Consider the following 15,752-nt stretch of genomic DNA (forward strand, 5'->3'; position numbering starts at 1 on the left):
TGCTCACGCGGGCTGCCGGGAGCCCCTCCCCAGGCACGTCACGATCCGCTCCGGCTTAGTGCCCAGAGCCAGAATTCTTGTGCTCAACATGTGTGGGTGTCGGTATCGCCCTGTCTGTTCCCCCCCAGATCTGCGTTTCTCTCGCACAGGGCTGTGCTTGGGGCTCTTCTGAGGACTCGGTCATTCGGGTCCCCTTCGGGACAGATGGGCTGCAGGAAAAGCCTGCCCCCGGCAGCAGCAGGCACAGCACCGAGGGCCCTCGCTTCTGCTTCGTTCCCAGAAGACGCCACTCCCAGGGGCTGCGTCACGACTCGGACGTGAAACCGAAGTGGCAGCAGAAGAGTCTGGGACGAAGCCCCCCCCAGGTCTCGGCAGGAGAGAGGCTGACCTTGGAAGGAGGACTTGGGGATCCACGCCTTCCTCGTCTGTTTTCCTGAGGACGTGCGATGGAGCTGGGAGGCTGCCCCACGGTGACGGTGACGGTGACGATGCTGTGCGCTAAGCTCCCACCAGGCGTGAGCTGGCCACCCTGAGCATCGCTTTGCAGGACGGCTTCAGGCCTCCTCATGAAGTGGCCATGGGCTCCACGTCGGAGCCCGCCCACCCCCTTCAGGGGCCGTTGCATGGAGAAAGTGGCTGAGATGCTGGTGGCCGCGTGGGGGCGCCCAGGCAGAGGCGAAGCAGCGGTGGGGTGCTCCCAGGAACCCAGAGACGGAGGCCCAGCCTGCGCGGCCCTGACAGGGGACAGCGAGCTCCCTCGGCCCGGCTAGCAGCGGGTGAGGGCCCAGGGACCCTGCAGTCCGAGCCACACTCTGAGAACAAGAGGTAGAACCCAGAGCACGTGTAGAAAGGACAGGAAAGGTTAGCAGCCTGCCCCCGACTCGCCGTCAACACATGCGCACGGCGGGGCCCAGCGTCCAGGTGGACGTGGGTCCAGGGCGGGCCCGGCCCCTCCTCCTGCAGACCAGCCTGGCCAGCCGCCCCTCCCTGCGCCCTCCCCGCTGTGAGTGGAGGGGCCTCAGCGGGTCATCCCTGCTCCCGCCTAGTGTCCCCGTCTGTAAACAGGGAGGAACAAAGCCAGCTTTCCCCGAGAGGATGCGAGGGCTGCTGAGTTAAGTTCTGTAAAGTGCCGAGGACAGGGCCCACAGGGGCACTCAGCACGCCCTGGGCTTCTAGAATAATCAGGAACCCACTTCCCGCCTGGGTTTCCGATGTCAGCCCTACCCTGATGGATCAGTCAGAGGAAAGAGCTTCCTCTCGGGATTCCCTCGTCTCCCAGAGTCTCCCCAGCCTCATCTGCCGCCTCCTGGGCCATGCCGAGTGTGGGGACCTCCGCTGGTACCCCCGGGGGTGGCAGGTGCAGGGGAGAGGCCAGCAGGAGGCCCTGGACCTCAGACCCCTCCCCACACACACACACGGAGCCTGGGGGCGGAGCAGCCAGAAGGGGTGTGTGACAACCCAGGGTCGAGGGGGCGTGAGGGCTTGGGGTGACTCCGGGTTCCCGCACAGCCGGGCGAAGGTCTGAGCTCCGGGCTTGGGCAAGGAGCCTGAGTGGGGCCTGTCCTGAGCAGGACGCCCCCCGACCCGGGACGACCCTGCTCGAGCGCTTCCACCTCCCACCAGGGAGGCAGGGGCAGCCCGGGCCCCTCACGGGCGGAAGCGCGGTGGCAGGAGGGCGACCCCTGCGCCACCCCTCCACCCGGCTTCTCTGCCCAGCCCTGGCCGCCTGAGCCGGACTCTGCTGTCGACAGCTCCCGCTGAGCGGTCTCCACGGCGGAGTGAGAAGCACTATCGCCGTGAGGACACGCGGCCCTGGGACCTGGGACCTCGTCCGAATCCCAACGAGCACGCCGCCTTGGCAGAGGCATGTTCTGGACGATCGGGAAAATTCGTCTCTGGACAGGCTCTCGGATGACATGAAGGAATCGTTTCATTTCGCTAAGTGTCTGGTCACCCGGGTGAAGCGGCAAGTCCGGGATTGGCCGTAAAGCTCTGGCAGAGAGAGACAAGTGACCGTGGAGCCGGGGGACCTGATCTGGGAAACAAAGGTGACAGATGCGGGTGCAGTGAGGCCGGCGGTGGGGACGAGAGTCCGCGTGCGCTACACGCGTGTCCTCGCGGAGGATTCCCTCGTGACTCGCGCTGAAGACTTTTAAAGCTGCGATGGCCCCGAGCGAGGCTCTGCCATGCCGTCCTTCCCACGAGTGCCCACGTCACCCATCACTGCTTCTGCGTGTCCCCAGACTCCAGCCACAGGACGTCATTGTGGCCTCGCTCACGCCAGAGCAGAACCATGCTGGCATCCGGCTGCAGGAAGGCGGGCACCCAGCTACCCCTGGCCCCGCGTGCGCCTGCCCAGACCGGCTGCAGCGTGCACCCCACCTCGCTGTGGGCGGGACCGAGGGGGAGGGGCAGAGTCCCGCAGCCCCCCAGCCCCGCCCCGCTGGCAACAACCAGACCGCTGCTTCTGCCACCAGGAAGGACGAGAAAGCAGCGTTTTGAGGGACGAGAACACGAAGCTCCCAGCTGGGACTCAGTCTGGCCACTGGGTGTCACTGTTCCCCGGGGTCCCCTCACCTCTTATGTCCAGGGTGGGGGCCCCAGCACAGGCTTTTGGCGTCAGGTGACCTCTTAGGCCTTCCTGTCCTGAGGGACAGGCCTCCCTGTCCTGAGGGACAGGCCTCCTTGGGGTCCCTGCGGATTATCGCCAGCCAAAAATGCTTCTAGAAAGTCTGGGGATTCAGATGCCCACGTGTGTGGTCCTCCGCTCTCCGGGCACAGGAAGTCCCCTTGGAAGGGGACTCTCATGTCACAGCAAGGGGACTTTCCTTGCTGTGACATGTCACTGCCGTAGGTGAAGCTGTGATTCTGTGGGGCTGCGGGAGTCCCAGGCATCCTCTTAAAGGGCCCGCACGTGAACTTACCGCTGACGGACTCCCCTGCTCTGAGCTCCAATGGGCCTTCCTCGGTCCTGACAGCACCCGGCCCCCTGGGCCTGATCCACTCCGCACCCCAACCCTGCTCCTGGTCACCCCTTCTCCCTGTCAGGTCTTGGCGAGGTGTCGCTTGTGCCAGAAAGCCTTCCTGCGGCCTGCGCCCAGGCTGGGTGCGCTGGTGCCGCCTGTCCTCCTCCGAGGCCACCGCTGGTGGCTGCAGCTGTCCCGCTCTGGGCCAGCTCGTGGGGGCGGCGGGCCTGTGCGTGCTCTCACCGCCCTCGCCCGTCGTCTGTTCTCACATGGCTGACACGGGAAGACTAGCCACAAATGACGGCGAGCAAACCGAAACGCGGTAACGCAGCAGAGCGTCAGCTCCTCTCCCGGGGTGGGGACCAGACGAGGCCGAAACTCGTCACCCAGAGGACAGACCCGTGGACCTGACCACAGTCAGTACTAAGGGAGGACGCTCAGCCTCCCGCATTTTAAAAAGTCAACTGTGCATAATTGTCAGGGTCCCCGAGACCACCCCAGGCTCGCTGCGGGGGATCCCGGGACTTACGGCTGGTGTTCGTGACAGAAATGGCACGAAGGACCCAGAAGGAAGAGGTGCACGGGGAGAAATGGGGGCCCAGGCGTGGCCCCCAGAGCCCCCTCCCCGTGGAGCCGCACGGGCCACGCTTCGTCCCCCGTCCCCGGCTGTGACGACACGCGTGAGGACCGGGGACGCCCGTGAGGACGCGGCGCCCGGGGGTCTGGGGCGGGTCACGGCGCGCTCCGTCAGGCCCCGGGGGGAAGCGGGCTCGGCCTGCCCCGCACGTTGTAGCGAGGCCCTCTTGTCCGCGAGGGGCTGGAGACCCTCTGAAGTCCGAGTTCCCGACGCCGGCCGGGGGCCGCCTGGCAGGCGGGCCCTGGTGGACTGGTTCCTGCACAGCAGGTGCAAACAGCCCCGGGTGTCAGGCTGAGTCAGTGGGACTGTGCCCCAGAAACGCCGAGGTGTGCGCTTGGTTTCAGCGGCAGGTACGTCACACGCACCTGCTCCGGGACACGCTGGCGGGTCAGAGTGGAAACTTCCTGCATCGCTCGGGTCCCACGAATGACCCCGCTTCTGAGAACCCGCTTCTCTTCCTGGTCATTAAAAAAGTTGGCAGGAGAGACTGACGAGCTCCGAGCGCCCGGGACACGCCGAGCAGGTGTGACAGACGCGGTGACAGACGCGGTGACAGACGCGGTGACAGACGCGGTGACAGACGCGGTGACAGACACGGCAGGGCTCTGATCCGTTCTGTTCTTCCGTCAGGGACCCAGGAATGTCTGGCGTCTACACCGCAAATGTCCGCACACAGCATGATTTCAGTGGTCTAGACAAACACCTGGCAAAATGAACACGAGAATGTGGATTTATTCGTTCGATGTTTGTGAGATCCAGCAGGCGTCACCGGCTGAGATTTATAGATGGGAATGCACATTTCCACTTCACTGGATTTGGGGATGTGAGAAGTTGGGGCACCCTGGGCAACCCTAGACCAAGGTTCTGCTGTGTTAAAAGCAGTATTTTAAGTCTATATGTCAGTGAAAAATTCCCCCCCCCAACATGAAATTATGAAAGCAACTAAAAAGCACCTCTTTGCCTCTGGGTAAATTGGCCCCAAAGGGAGGGGCACGGGCCCCGGGAGCCAGAGGGAGGCTTGGACGGGCCTGGCCGGAGGTCCCTGCACGGTGGTGGGGGGAGGCGCGGCTGGCGACGCTGCACAGAGACCCTCGGCACAGCCTAAGTCCTCTCCGGGTTGTCACAACTGTCCCATCATGAACCATCCCAAACGGGAAAAGGGCAGAGGGCCCCACAAGGCCCTGAGAATCACGACACACAGAGCAGGTGCCGTGGGAGCCCCAGGAGCCACAGCCGCCGCTGCCCGGGCCAGCAGGCAGGCCACTGCTGTCGACAGCCACCCGTCACACCACGTGGCTGGGGCAGGTTGCCCAGCAGGCCGCTGGTGCCCGGGGAGCAGAGTGTGTGGTGAAGTAGCTACCAATGTCCTAGCCCTCGTCATCGTCGGGGGCTAGAGCTCGGGAGCCATGCCTGTGACAATGCCCTGGGCCCCGCTCGGTCCCGCCACTGAGACAGAGCTGTGGCTGCACCTCCAGACCGGGCACCAGCCTTTATGGCAGGCGGCAGGCGGAGGCAGGGCGCACTCCAGCCCTTTGCTTCCTGCCCCCAGGGGGCCCTGTTCCCAGAGCAGGCCGCACCCCGCAGCCGTGGGGGTGGGGCTGGGGCTGCTGGGCCTGGCGTCTCTCACCGCACGCCTGACAGACACCCAGGGCCACAGCATCTCATCAGGGGCCTCTCGGTGTGGGACAGGTTCCAAGTGACCCTCGCCCAGCAGAGACCACTGCTGCCACTTAGTCGTGACCTGGAATGGGACGCCTGGGCCCGGACGCCCCCCGAGACAAAGCTGCATTTCATACTGGGCAGCCTCAGGGGTCCTGCTGCTCAGGCGGAGGCTGTAGGTTCCAGACCGACCCCTCCCCACCTGGGACGCCGCCGGCTGTCTGCGAAAAGCTGAGCACGTGGGCCTGTGATGCCCCCTTCGGCCTGGGTGTCACGACAGGCTGCCTTCGGCTGTACATTTAAAACGCGGCATCTGTGAAGACACCAGCAGGAGCGGGCGGCTGGCAGAAGGGATGAGAAGGCCGCGTCACCAGCAGGGAGCACCACGGGGCAGATGGCACACACCTTCACGACGCCGCGCGGGTGCGGCAGACCCACGGGCCACAGCAGTGGCTTGCGTTTGTCCCATCAGTTGTGGAAACCAGAAGCTGAATTTTAAAAACGCAGGCTCCGTTGATAGCATAGTGTGGCAGGCAGCAGCCTGTGGGTTCCCCCAGTGCCTGGGGGGCTGGGCCTGGGAGGCCTGCCTGTGTGGGGAGGGGAGGCAGAGTGGGTGCCAGGTCCTGGTCTGGCTTGCACGCCCCTCACAGACCCCTGCGGCTACTGGCCAGGGCCCTGGCAAGGCGGGGTGGGGTGGGCTGGCTGGTCCCCGCAGAGCCACGAGACACGGCTCCTGCCCACCTGGCCAGGGGGCCCTTATCAAAGGATCCCAGGAGACAGAGATCTTTACCTGCCCTGCTGTTCATGGCCACCGATGGCTCCACAGCTCCCAATCGGCTGCTGGCCTGAGGATACGCCTCTGCCGATTGCAACAGCTCCCCTCCCTGTGACATCAGCTCAGGGCGCCTTCCTGTTTGGGAGCAAAACGCACACACCTCCCTGGCTTCCTGGGCTTCCCCTGCCCGCCCACGTGCCAGGCAGGGCACGAAACACCGCACGCAGTGGAGCCCTGCCCGGGGGGGGCAGTCCACAGACGGCGTGACCCACGTGGCATGTGGCGTGGCAGGAAGGTGTCGAACTTCCTCAAGAAGAGTCAGGAGGCTTCGGCGGGAAAAGCATGACCAGTATTGACTCAAGTCGCAGGGTTTGCAAGCTGGAAACTCAGCGGCGACAAACAGCCAGGGCGTTCGGAAGGAGAACAGCAAGCCAGAGGTTTACAGCGCAGAGCGCGTTCTCGGGAAGGCTCGGTCCTGTGTCCTCGGCCCCCGGGCTGGTGGCCGTCGTCGGGTGTGGTCCCACGGCCAGACGATGGGACGTCGTCATTCGGAAATCACCCGGATGGTGAACCAAGGGCTCGGCGTGTGTCCGGGAACCGACACGCAGCAAACCGACGTGCGTCCAGGTGTTGGTGCCGGACTGCAGAGTTCCCAGCGTCCGTCGAAACACGAATCGCCGTTTCCCCCTGCGCCGGCCGACTGGAGTTCCGGGACTCGGCACGGGGCTCCAGGCCCTTTCTTCACGCGTTTGCTCGGGGCATCTGAGGAACTGGACAGTCGAGACGACAGCCCGGGTGGGGGCTGCAGAAGCGGGGCCAAGGACCAGCACCCCCGCAGAGGGGAAGGTGCAGCGAGAGGGAGCACAGCAGTTCGGGTGGGGGCCCAGAGGGAAGGGGTGCAGTCGCTGAGGGAAGGAGCCCAGGCCCGTGGCTGCAGACAGGGCTGAGTCGGGCAGCCTGCCTCTTGGAAGGGGTGGCCCCTTGCTCCCGGCAGGCAGGAGGTCCCGGGTGGAGTGTGTCATCCCCAGCTTGGGGCATGGCCACGGGCTGAGATCTTCTCGGGCAGAGGAAGAGTTCACCAGGGCTGTGACAAGTCGGCCCCAGGCCGGGCTGGGCTGAGGCCCACGACGGCTCCAGAGGCCCCGTGCTTCACGGACGTCACCAGGCCAGCACCTGGCTCCTGAGACCACGTGCAGCAGGACCTGCGGCCGCCAGCTCCCTCAGGGCCTAACGGGCCCGCCCCACACAGGCCTGCATGCTGTGCAGACTGCCACCTTTGTACTCAAGCCCCGTTCCCTCCGCCGGGCAGAGCCTTGCCGCCCCACCCGGCCCCTGCACTCTCCACGGCTCAGCTCTGATGGCTCCCCCGACACACACCTCTTCCTGGAAGCCCCTGGGGCTTCCCCCTCCTCTAGGCTTTCGGGCCCTGAGGCCTCTCCTCTCAGCGGCCAGGAGGCTGTGGGGGACCCTGGGTCCCCTCGGCCCCGCCTATCTGCAGGGGCTTCGGCCTCTCTGGCTGACACTGCATCGGCTGGAGCAGAGGTCTGGGTCCTGGCCCAGAGCAAGCTCGTAAAGAAGTGGGTGGGGGAGGGAGGAAGGGAAGAGGGGGAGGGGGGCTTCCGCCTGTCCTCCCTGTGTTACAGAAGGCCAGAGTCGTGGCGTGCCTGCCCTGAGCCAGCGGAGACCACATCTTCGTCACCTTCCCCGGGGCCAGGCCTGGGGCCTGGAGGCACCGCAGGTGGTTCTGTGCCCAGCACGTGGGGGCTGTTCCCTCCACCTGTTTATTCTGTGTCTTCATAGACAGAGGCCCCCTCCCCGCCCCCCAAAGGGCTGTGAGGGTCCCCAGATGCTTAGGCCATGACTGTCCAGCATGGTTAGAACTAGTGGGGTCCCCATGCGTCCAGGATGCCACGCCACAAACCCAGCCCAGCGCTGAGTGCTGAAAGTGTCTCTGCTGAGCTGGCAGTCCCCGTGGAAAGTCTCCTGCTGGGTCCCAGTGGGAGGGTGTCGCTTCCTGGGTCACCTGCAGAAGGCCAGGGTGTCAGATCCCTGAGCCAAGTGCGGGGCGTCCGGGCCCCATGAGGACTGTAGAGAAGCATGCAGGCTGCTCAGAGCACAGGGGCCTCTCTGACTCCCTGGGGCGGCGGCCCTGCTGGGTGGGGCTCCTCCTGGAGGGGGGCTTGACTGCATCTGTTCTCCCCGCCCGTGGACTCGGCAGGCAGAGGACGCTCCCCACGCACATGCCCGTGGCCACGCGTGTGGACGCCGAACCTCAGGGCCGCGGGCAGGGAGGGGCAGAGGAGGCACTGATTTCCGGCGGGGTCGGGAAAGACCCCGTTCTCCGCGTGCGTGCGTGCGTGTCCGTACACACGGGGCATATGTATTTTCTAATTTGAGCCTTTCCATCAGCTGAGCCAGGATCAGCAAGCTTTGGCTCCCGGGCCATATCTGGCCCACGATCTGCTTTGTAAATAAAGGTTGATTGGCACACGGCCACACCATCGTCACTGCTTAGCTCTGCAACGGCCGGGTTGAGTGTGGGCGACACAGACTGGACGACTTGCCAAGTCCGAAATATTTGTCCTCTGGTCCATTAGAAAAAGTCTGGGGCTAGATGCCCACCCGGGACAGTGGCGAGGGGTCGGGAAGAGGGGCCGGCAGGTGGCGGATGGCCGGCCGACTGTTTTTCAGTGACTGGACTCTGAAGGCTCCTCCTCCCCCACCTAGGGTTCAACACCCCGACCGTCAGGCCCTGACATGCAGGATAAGCGCTGACAAGGGGTCAGGGAACGGCGACAGGCGGGCGGCGGGTGTAGCGGGAGCCTATCGACTGACCGAGCCTCCCCTCCGACGCTGCCTGTGCCGCCCACGCACGGCCTGTGCCGCCCATGTGGGGCGCGGGGCAGCTGGGAAATGCTCCGCGTGCCGACCTCGTCCAGCGTGTTTCTGGGGCTGCAGGTGGCAGGCTGGGTGCGGACCATGGCCTCGCACCAGCTGTTGGTGGCTCCCCCGGAGGCCCTGCGCTGGCCCCTGTCGGTGCGCAGCTGGCTCCTGCTGGGGCCTGGCCCCTCCAACGTGGCCCCACGAGTGCTGGAGGCTGGGCGGCTGCAGATGATCAGCCACATGCACAAGGAGATGTATCAGGTGGGCCGTCAGGGGCGGCAGACGGTCCCCAGAGCCACCGCCTCGCTGCGGGAGGGCAGGGGACGGGGCCTGACCTGCGTGCCCACCACCCCTAGATAATGGACGAGATCAAGCAAGGCATCCAGTATATGTTCCAGACCAGGAACAGCCTCACACTGGCGGTCAGCGGCTCGGGGCACGCCGCCCTGGAGGCTGCCCTGTTCAATCTCCTGGAGCCCGGGGACGCCTACCTGGTCGGGGTCAACGGCATCTGGGGGCAGCGAGCGGCCGAGATCGGGGAGCGAATCGGTAAGGGATGGGGCAGATGGTGGGGTGTGGCCTTGAGCCATCCCCATCTAAGGCTTCCCACCGCAGGCAGGATGCCTAGCAGTGCCCCCCGCCAGCCAGACACCAACCGAGGCCCTTCCCCAGCCCCTCTGTGGCCTTCCCCTGCCCGCCAGCCTGGGCGTCTGGGTGCTCGAGGGACCTCAGCGCTTGGGGACAGCTGTTTCTGCAGCACGTCAGGGGCCACTGCAGAGAAGCCTCCGGTCTCAGCTCCCGCAGCTCCCTGGGTTCGCCAGGGTCACCTCTGCTCTGCCACAGGACAGCGTTTCAGAGGCTGAAATCCCCCCTCAAAATCTCAGACACAGCCCTCTTTCTGAAGCCACAGAATCCGGAGGTATAGCCAGGGTTTCACCTCCAGAGTAAAATTTCTAGAGACGAACTGTCAAGCGCAGGCGTGTGCGGGCTTAGTGATCGATCGCGGCTTTGGAAAGCTCGCAGCTCCTGCAAGATCAGCACCACACCGGCCGGCTCCTGGTTAATGGACAACCTCTGACGGCTCGAGGGGCCCCGACCCCTCGCCCTGTCCCCTAGTCCACACGCTGGTTTCAGGAGGAGTCAGGCTTGGGCAGAGGCTGGGCCCCCAGGCGGACCGTGACGTCCATACTCCAGTGGCCCTGACTGCCCGCTGCTCGGCCTGGACAGGCTCCTGCCCTGCCCAGCCCCCACACCCAGGCCTCGGCTCTCCCCTGAGGCTCAGATGGTCCTGGGCACCCCGCCCTCCCCCACCCCCGCTCCTATGCAGGGGTCTGAGAGAGGGAGAAGACAAGGAGCCCTTGGCCTCAAAGGAAGGCGAAGCCCCTCCCCCGCTCACTCCTTCACCGAACACGTGGCCTCCCAGACCACCCTCTGCTGGGGTGGCACCCACCAAGCCGGCCTCGTACAAATGCTCGCTTACTCCCGATGGGAGGCGTGCTGGGGACGCGAGGGAGGGGCAGTAGACTGCGGCTGGCCGCTGTCATCCGGGGCACCCCGAAGGCCCAGTCCTTCCTGCGGCCGGCTCAGCGTGGCCCCTGCCCTGCGCTGGGACAGGGGTGGCTCACTTCTCCCTGCTCCTACCCCAGGCGCCCGCGTGCACCAGATGATCAAGGATCCCGGAGGCTGCTTCACACTGCAGGAGGTGGAGGAGGTGGGTGGGGGACCCCGGCCCTGGGGACGGGAGGGGGCCGGCCGGCTGGGTGGGCTCAGGGCTGCGAGGCTAGGGCCAGAGCCTTCCCAGCTCCAGGTGACCTGCCACAGCAAGAGCCTTCTGGTACCTGAGGGCAGGTGGGAAGCCTAATAGGCAGGGCTCTGCTGGCGGGGAAACTGAGTCAGGAGCCCAGTCCTGTGGGCAGAGCCAGGGGCTGGAGGCAGGGGGTGGGGAGCAGGACAGGCCTTGACACTCGGGGCGCCAGCCCCTCCCCACCGGGCAAGGTCAGTCCCACCAGCCCAAGTCCTGGGGACTCAGTTCACCTCACGATGGCCCCAACAGGAGAGGCAGGAGGCCGAGGCTACTCTTCCTGGGTCTCTGGGACAAAGTCTTTCTCTTCTGGGAACAAGCCCCCCGCTAGAGCTGAGATGCCCGGCCCCCACCTCAACATACCCGTGGGCACCCGGGCCGCAGGCCGCACCGAGTGCAGGTGTCTGGAGTGGGTCCCGCCCTGCCCTCTTCAGGAAGAGTCCTCCTGGGAGGGGCTGGCCAGCCAGGGGAGGCCCCTCGCCTCCCTGGCTCTGCCCACAGCTGTCGCCTCTGTCCCTCCCAGGGCTTGGCCCAGCACAGGCCGGTGCTGCTGTTCCTGACTCAGGGGGAGTCATCCAGTGGCGTGCTGCAGCCCCTCGATGGCTACGGGGAGCTCTGCCACAGGTGGCCCGTCCGGGTGGCAGGGATCAGCCCAGATTGGGGTGGGCAGGGGGTGCTGGCAGGTCCCTCCAGCCCGGTGGCGGCATGTGAGGCCGAGTCCCCACCCAGCCTCCGTCGTGGTGTGGGGAGCCTCGGGGTCCTCCTGGCCCTGTGCTGAGTCTGGGGGGCACCGCCTTCCGAGAGCGGGGCCAGGCGTGCCCACGATGCCCGCTGCCCAGCGCGCCTAGCGTCTCATCCAGTGAATCAAGCTCAGGACTGGAACCTGCGCTGTGGTTCCTGCCGGTCACCTGTCCCTGCGTGGACCGTGTCCTCTCCGGGCTCTGGGCTTCCAGTCGGGGGGCTGTTAGCAGACAAGGGCCCAGGCTGGTGCCTCTGGCCCCGGCAGCCCACGCAGCCCTTGACCTGAGCCTCAGAGCTCCCAGCCACTCCCAGGACCCCGGGCGGCCTGAGCTGGCCCTCACACAGCCTGGGGCTGCGGGCGGGGGCCTCGGCACCTCCGAGGCCCATGTGGACACCATTCCGCCCCATGCTCCGGCTCAGGACGCAGCCGGTCCTGGGCCCCAGCGGGAGGTGGAAGGCTGCCCCTGCCAGGAGCCTGGGGCGGAGCTGAGGCCCCTCCTGCTTCACTCTGCTGCCCCCCACCCCCAGGTACCAGTGCCTGCTCCTGGTGGACTCGGTGGCGTCCCTGGGTGGGGTCCCCATCCACATGGACCGGCAAGGTAAGGGTGTGACCCACACCCCAGCCACCCTGGGCTCTGAGGGGCCGGCAGGCCTGCGGGAAAGGTCTCGTCAGGCGCTGCGTCCGTCCATCTGCCGGTCAGCCTGTTGGATCAGGGCCTGGCAGGGGCAGGGCAGGTGCATGAGCCGCTGTTTGCGCTGGGCCCCCAGGCACGGGGGGAGGCGGAGTGAGGAGAGGCTCCCCCAGGCTGCGCTTGGGGAGGGAGGAGCTCTGCGCCCTCAGGGCTGGCAGGAGACGGACAGAGGGCAGAGGGCTGGAATGTCTCTAGTCCCAGCCGGCCTCAGTTTCCCCGCCAGCCTGTCACATGCAGTGAGCACCCTTGCCGGCCAGCCCAGAGGAGCCCGCCCGGCCAGCGACAGGGGGGTTATGGGCCACCCGCAAACCTTGCTGTGGAAGGGAGGTGCGGGGAGAGGCCCAGGCCGCAGTGCAGGGTCGCAGGCCCGTCCCCGAGGAGTCACACTGCGCCTCGCGGTCTGGCCACCCCTCCGTGGAAGGAGCAGCCAGGCTAAGGGGCTCCAGCCTGGGGGGCCCAGAGTGCAGACCCCAGGAGGTAGCAGGGCCTAACCGAAACCAGGCCCCCTGCCCCCGCCCTGCTCCCACGCCCGGCGCCCCGCGTGCTTCGCGGGGTCCGCGTGAGGCTCCACGCTGCGGCGCGAGCGGCCGCTCTGTGGGCCTCACGGAGCTCAGGAAGTCAGCACCCCTCCCCGAGACGCCGGGCCCCTGGATTTGGGCTGCTGCACGTTGGGAGCCACCCGGGGCCACTGGGGGCCTTGCAAGGCGGGCGGAGCTCGGGGTCGGAGCTGCCCCCTCACCCGGAGCCCCGGCCGTCACCCTCCGCCGAGCCTGGAAGACTAGGCGCCCGCGGGCGGCTTCCGGTGCGAGGGCGGGGCCTGGAGAGGCGAGGGGAAGACGCGTGTCCCCGCCGCCCAGCTCCCTCCGCGCCCCCTCACGGGGTCTCCCCGCCTGCCCCGACATAGTGTCAGACTCCACCGGGCCCGCCCGGCCCCACAGGCCTGTCCCCTCACTCAGACACCAGGTGCGTGGGCCCCCAGGTTACCCAGACTTCTGCTAGACCTGCCCAGGCCTGGGCCACAGAGACCCCCCACCAGGTGGGCCCGGCCGCCCAAGCGTGCACCCCCTCCCTGTAGGCATCGACGTCTTGTACTCGGGCTCCCAGAAGGTCCTGAACGCCCCTCCAGGCACCTCGCTCATCTCCTTCAGTGACAAGGCCAAGTGAGTGACCCCCGGAATGCCAGGCCAGGGCTGGACAAGCAGCGAGGCCGAGGGACCCCGGGAGGCGGGGACGAAGCAGGCGAGGAAAGGGCACCTTGTCGTGCTCAGAGACACCTCTAGAACCCTCGCCACCCACTCCGGGAGAGGGGCCACCCAGGACAGGGGTGCCAGAGCTCTGGTTCTCGGAGCAGGAGCTGGGCGCGGTGACGGTCATGGGCGTGTAGCACGCAGCCTAGCCGGGCTGGCGTCCAGAAGACAGTCCTAATGGAGGCTTGTGTGTGAGAGGCGGGCCCTGCCGTTCCATCAAGCCAAGGACCGGCCCCCCACCCTGTGCCAGCCCCCTGTGCCAGCCCCCTACTGGCTCCACCCGGCTCAGCGTCCAGGAGCTGGTGCAGGAGCCGTGCCATGGGGTGGGCTTGGGCCACCTGTGCTCTGCCGCAACCCCAACACGTCCCCACGTCCCATGTCCAGACCCTGAACCAGGCCCAGGTGGGCTGGGGAGGGGATGGGGGACCAGCCCTAGCAGGGGACGTCCGTGCCATTTACCAGAACAACACTTGGGGTGAGAGAGGAATCCCGTGTGGACGGGGTGAGGAGGTGGCTGAGTCCGAGTCCAGAGCTGGGGAGAGGCCCGGTCTGCTCAGGCCAATCTGGGGCGGCCCTGCCCGAGGAGCCCCGTATTACACCCAGCTTCCCAGTTTACACCCCGGGGATGCGGCAGCCTGCGGGAGCCCTGGCTTCCTCTCCATCACGTGGATGTGCCCCGCTCACCAGTGCAGCCAGCCCCCCTGTCTTTAAGTGATGTCACCTTTCGCTGGCCTGGGGCACGAGGCAGGACGACTCCATGGGAGGGGGCTGGAGAGGGCGAGCCAGGCCAGGTCCCCGAGAGGCAGAGGTGCAGGCCAGGCCCCAGGGCCAGCAGCACTGGCCTCCCGAGGGGCCGACCCCACCCCTCTGGCTCCCTTTTTGGCTCCCTTCTGTGAAGCAGGGGGGCCCGGCAAGGCCGCCCCACAGGCACCCCGGCCAGACAGGCAGGTGCTCAGGCTGGTTCTTCTCCTCAGAAGTAAGATCTACGCACGGAAGACGAGGCCATTCTCCTTCTACTTGGACGTCAAGTGGCTGGCCAACATCTGGGGCTGTGATGGCGCGCCCAGGATGTGAGGGTCGCGCAGGGCGGCTGAGGGGCGTGGGGGTGACCTCTCACTGCCGCGGCCCCCATCACTTTCACTCACTGGTCCCGAGCCCCCCATCGGCGCCCCAGCCCAGGGCCCCGCCTTCCTCCCTGGCCGGGGGCTTGGGGCCAGCCGCTTGCCCACAGGAGCCCCGTGTCCCCAGATGTCTCAGTGCACCCTCGGGCACTTTGGACCTGGCTATGTCTTTTCATCCCTAGGCCTCAGTTTACCCATATCTCAAAAGAAAGGGGTGAGCAGGGGCTCTCTGAGGTGGCTTTGGTCACAGCCCAAGGCCCTTTATGTCACACATGGGGACAAGGATGGGCTTCTCGGGGTCGCCGGGGCTAAGGGGGACCTGGTGGGGAGGTGGGAGCCTGTCAGCCCCCTTCTGAGCCCTGGTCTCCCAGATCAAGCTGCCTTTCCAGCTCTGAGTCCAAAATTCCCAGCGGACGGCATTCGCCTGGGACGGAAGGTGGCCCCGTGGTCAGAGGGCCGGGCCTGGTTGGGGCTGGGGTACACGGGCTGCTATCTGGGCCCCGCCCAGGGACACGGGACAAGCCCCTCCCTGCTTTGCAGGTACCACCACACCACCCCTGTCGTCAGCCTGTACTGCCTGCGAGAGGCCTTGGCCCTGCTTGTAGAGGAGGTGAGGGGACAGGCAGCGCTGGCCTCGGCTGGGCGGGCGGGGGCCCCGAGCCTGGCCGGCAGATGCGGTGGTGGGGCCTGGACGTCCTCCGCCACTGGACGCTTAGTGAAGCCAGCGAGGGCGGCCAGGTGTGCAGAAGACAGAACGAGGAGCCAGGAAGCGAGGTCCGCAGCTGTGGTCGCCAGTAGCACGACACCGAGCTTCGGCCGCCGGGGCACCTTCCCGCAGCCTCTCCCAGCTCTCAGGCGGGGGCAGCAGCCTGGCGGGGGCAGCTGGTGTGGCATGGCAACGTCCACACAGGACGCAGGACAGGACACACGGCCGCAGCAAGGCCCACGTTCACCGTCCTGGCCTCCCCGAGAGGCCACTGCCGTCCCCTTGCCCAGAGGCCCCAAGGAGACCAGGGCTGGAGGTGGCCTCCCCTTGAGGCTGCGGTGCCGGGTTGGGCCTCTGCTGTCTGCTCATAAAGCCGGCACCCTAGGCCCGAGCAGGAGTCGAGTCACTGGCACCTGGGCTGGCCCGTGACTCGTGGGGGTGGCTCTGAAGGTGGGCCAGGGGCGCGAGCCGCGTGGGGAGGGGAGGGGGATCTTCATGGGACACAGACAGGGGCGGCAGTGGGG

The 15,752-nt window shown here is 66.7% G+C and overlaps 1 protein-coding gene across 1 annotated transcript in view; it reads left to right on the forward strand.

The window, feature by feature from the left end:
• The first annotated feature begins 8,935 nt into the window (after positions 1-8,935).
• AGXT (alanine--glyoxylate aminotransferase) overlaps positions 8,936-15,752 on the forward strand; it is an 8,314-nt gene continuing 1,497 nt past the window's right edge. Inside the window, exons 1-8 of the mRNA XM_039861043.1 lie at positions 8,936-9,181; positions 9,277-9,469; positions 10,567-10,631; positions 11,245-11,345; positions 11,991-12,061; positions 13,230-13,314; positions 14,376-14,471; positions 15,063-15,132. Of these exons, the coding sequence (XP_039716977.1) occupies positions 8,951-9,181; positions 9,277-9,469; positions 10,567-10,631; positions 11,245-11,345; positions 11,991-12,061; positions 13,230-13,314; positions 14,376-14,471; positions 15,063-15,132 (912 nt within the window). The 5' untranslated portion in view covers positions 8,936-8,950. The remainder of the gene's footprint in view (positions 9,182-9,276; positions 9,470-10,566; positions 10,632-11,244; positions 11,346-11,990; positions 12,062-13,229; positions 13,315-14,375; positions 14,472-15,062; positions 15,133-15,752) is intronic.

This window comes from Pteropus medius, unplaced genomic scaffold (genome assembly GCF_902729225.1).
Source record: "Pteropus medius unplaced genomic scaffold, Ma_sr-lr_union100, whole genome shotgun sequence".
In the NCBI taxonomy this organism is placed as follows: domain Eukaryota; kingdom Metazoa; phylum Chordata; class Mammalia; order Chiroptera; family Pteropodidae; genus Pteropus; species Pteropus medius.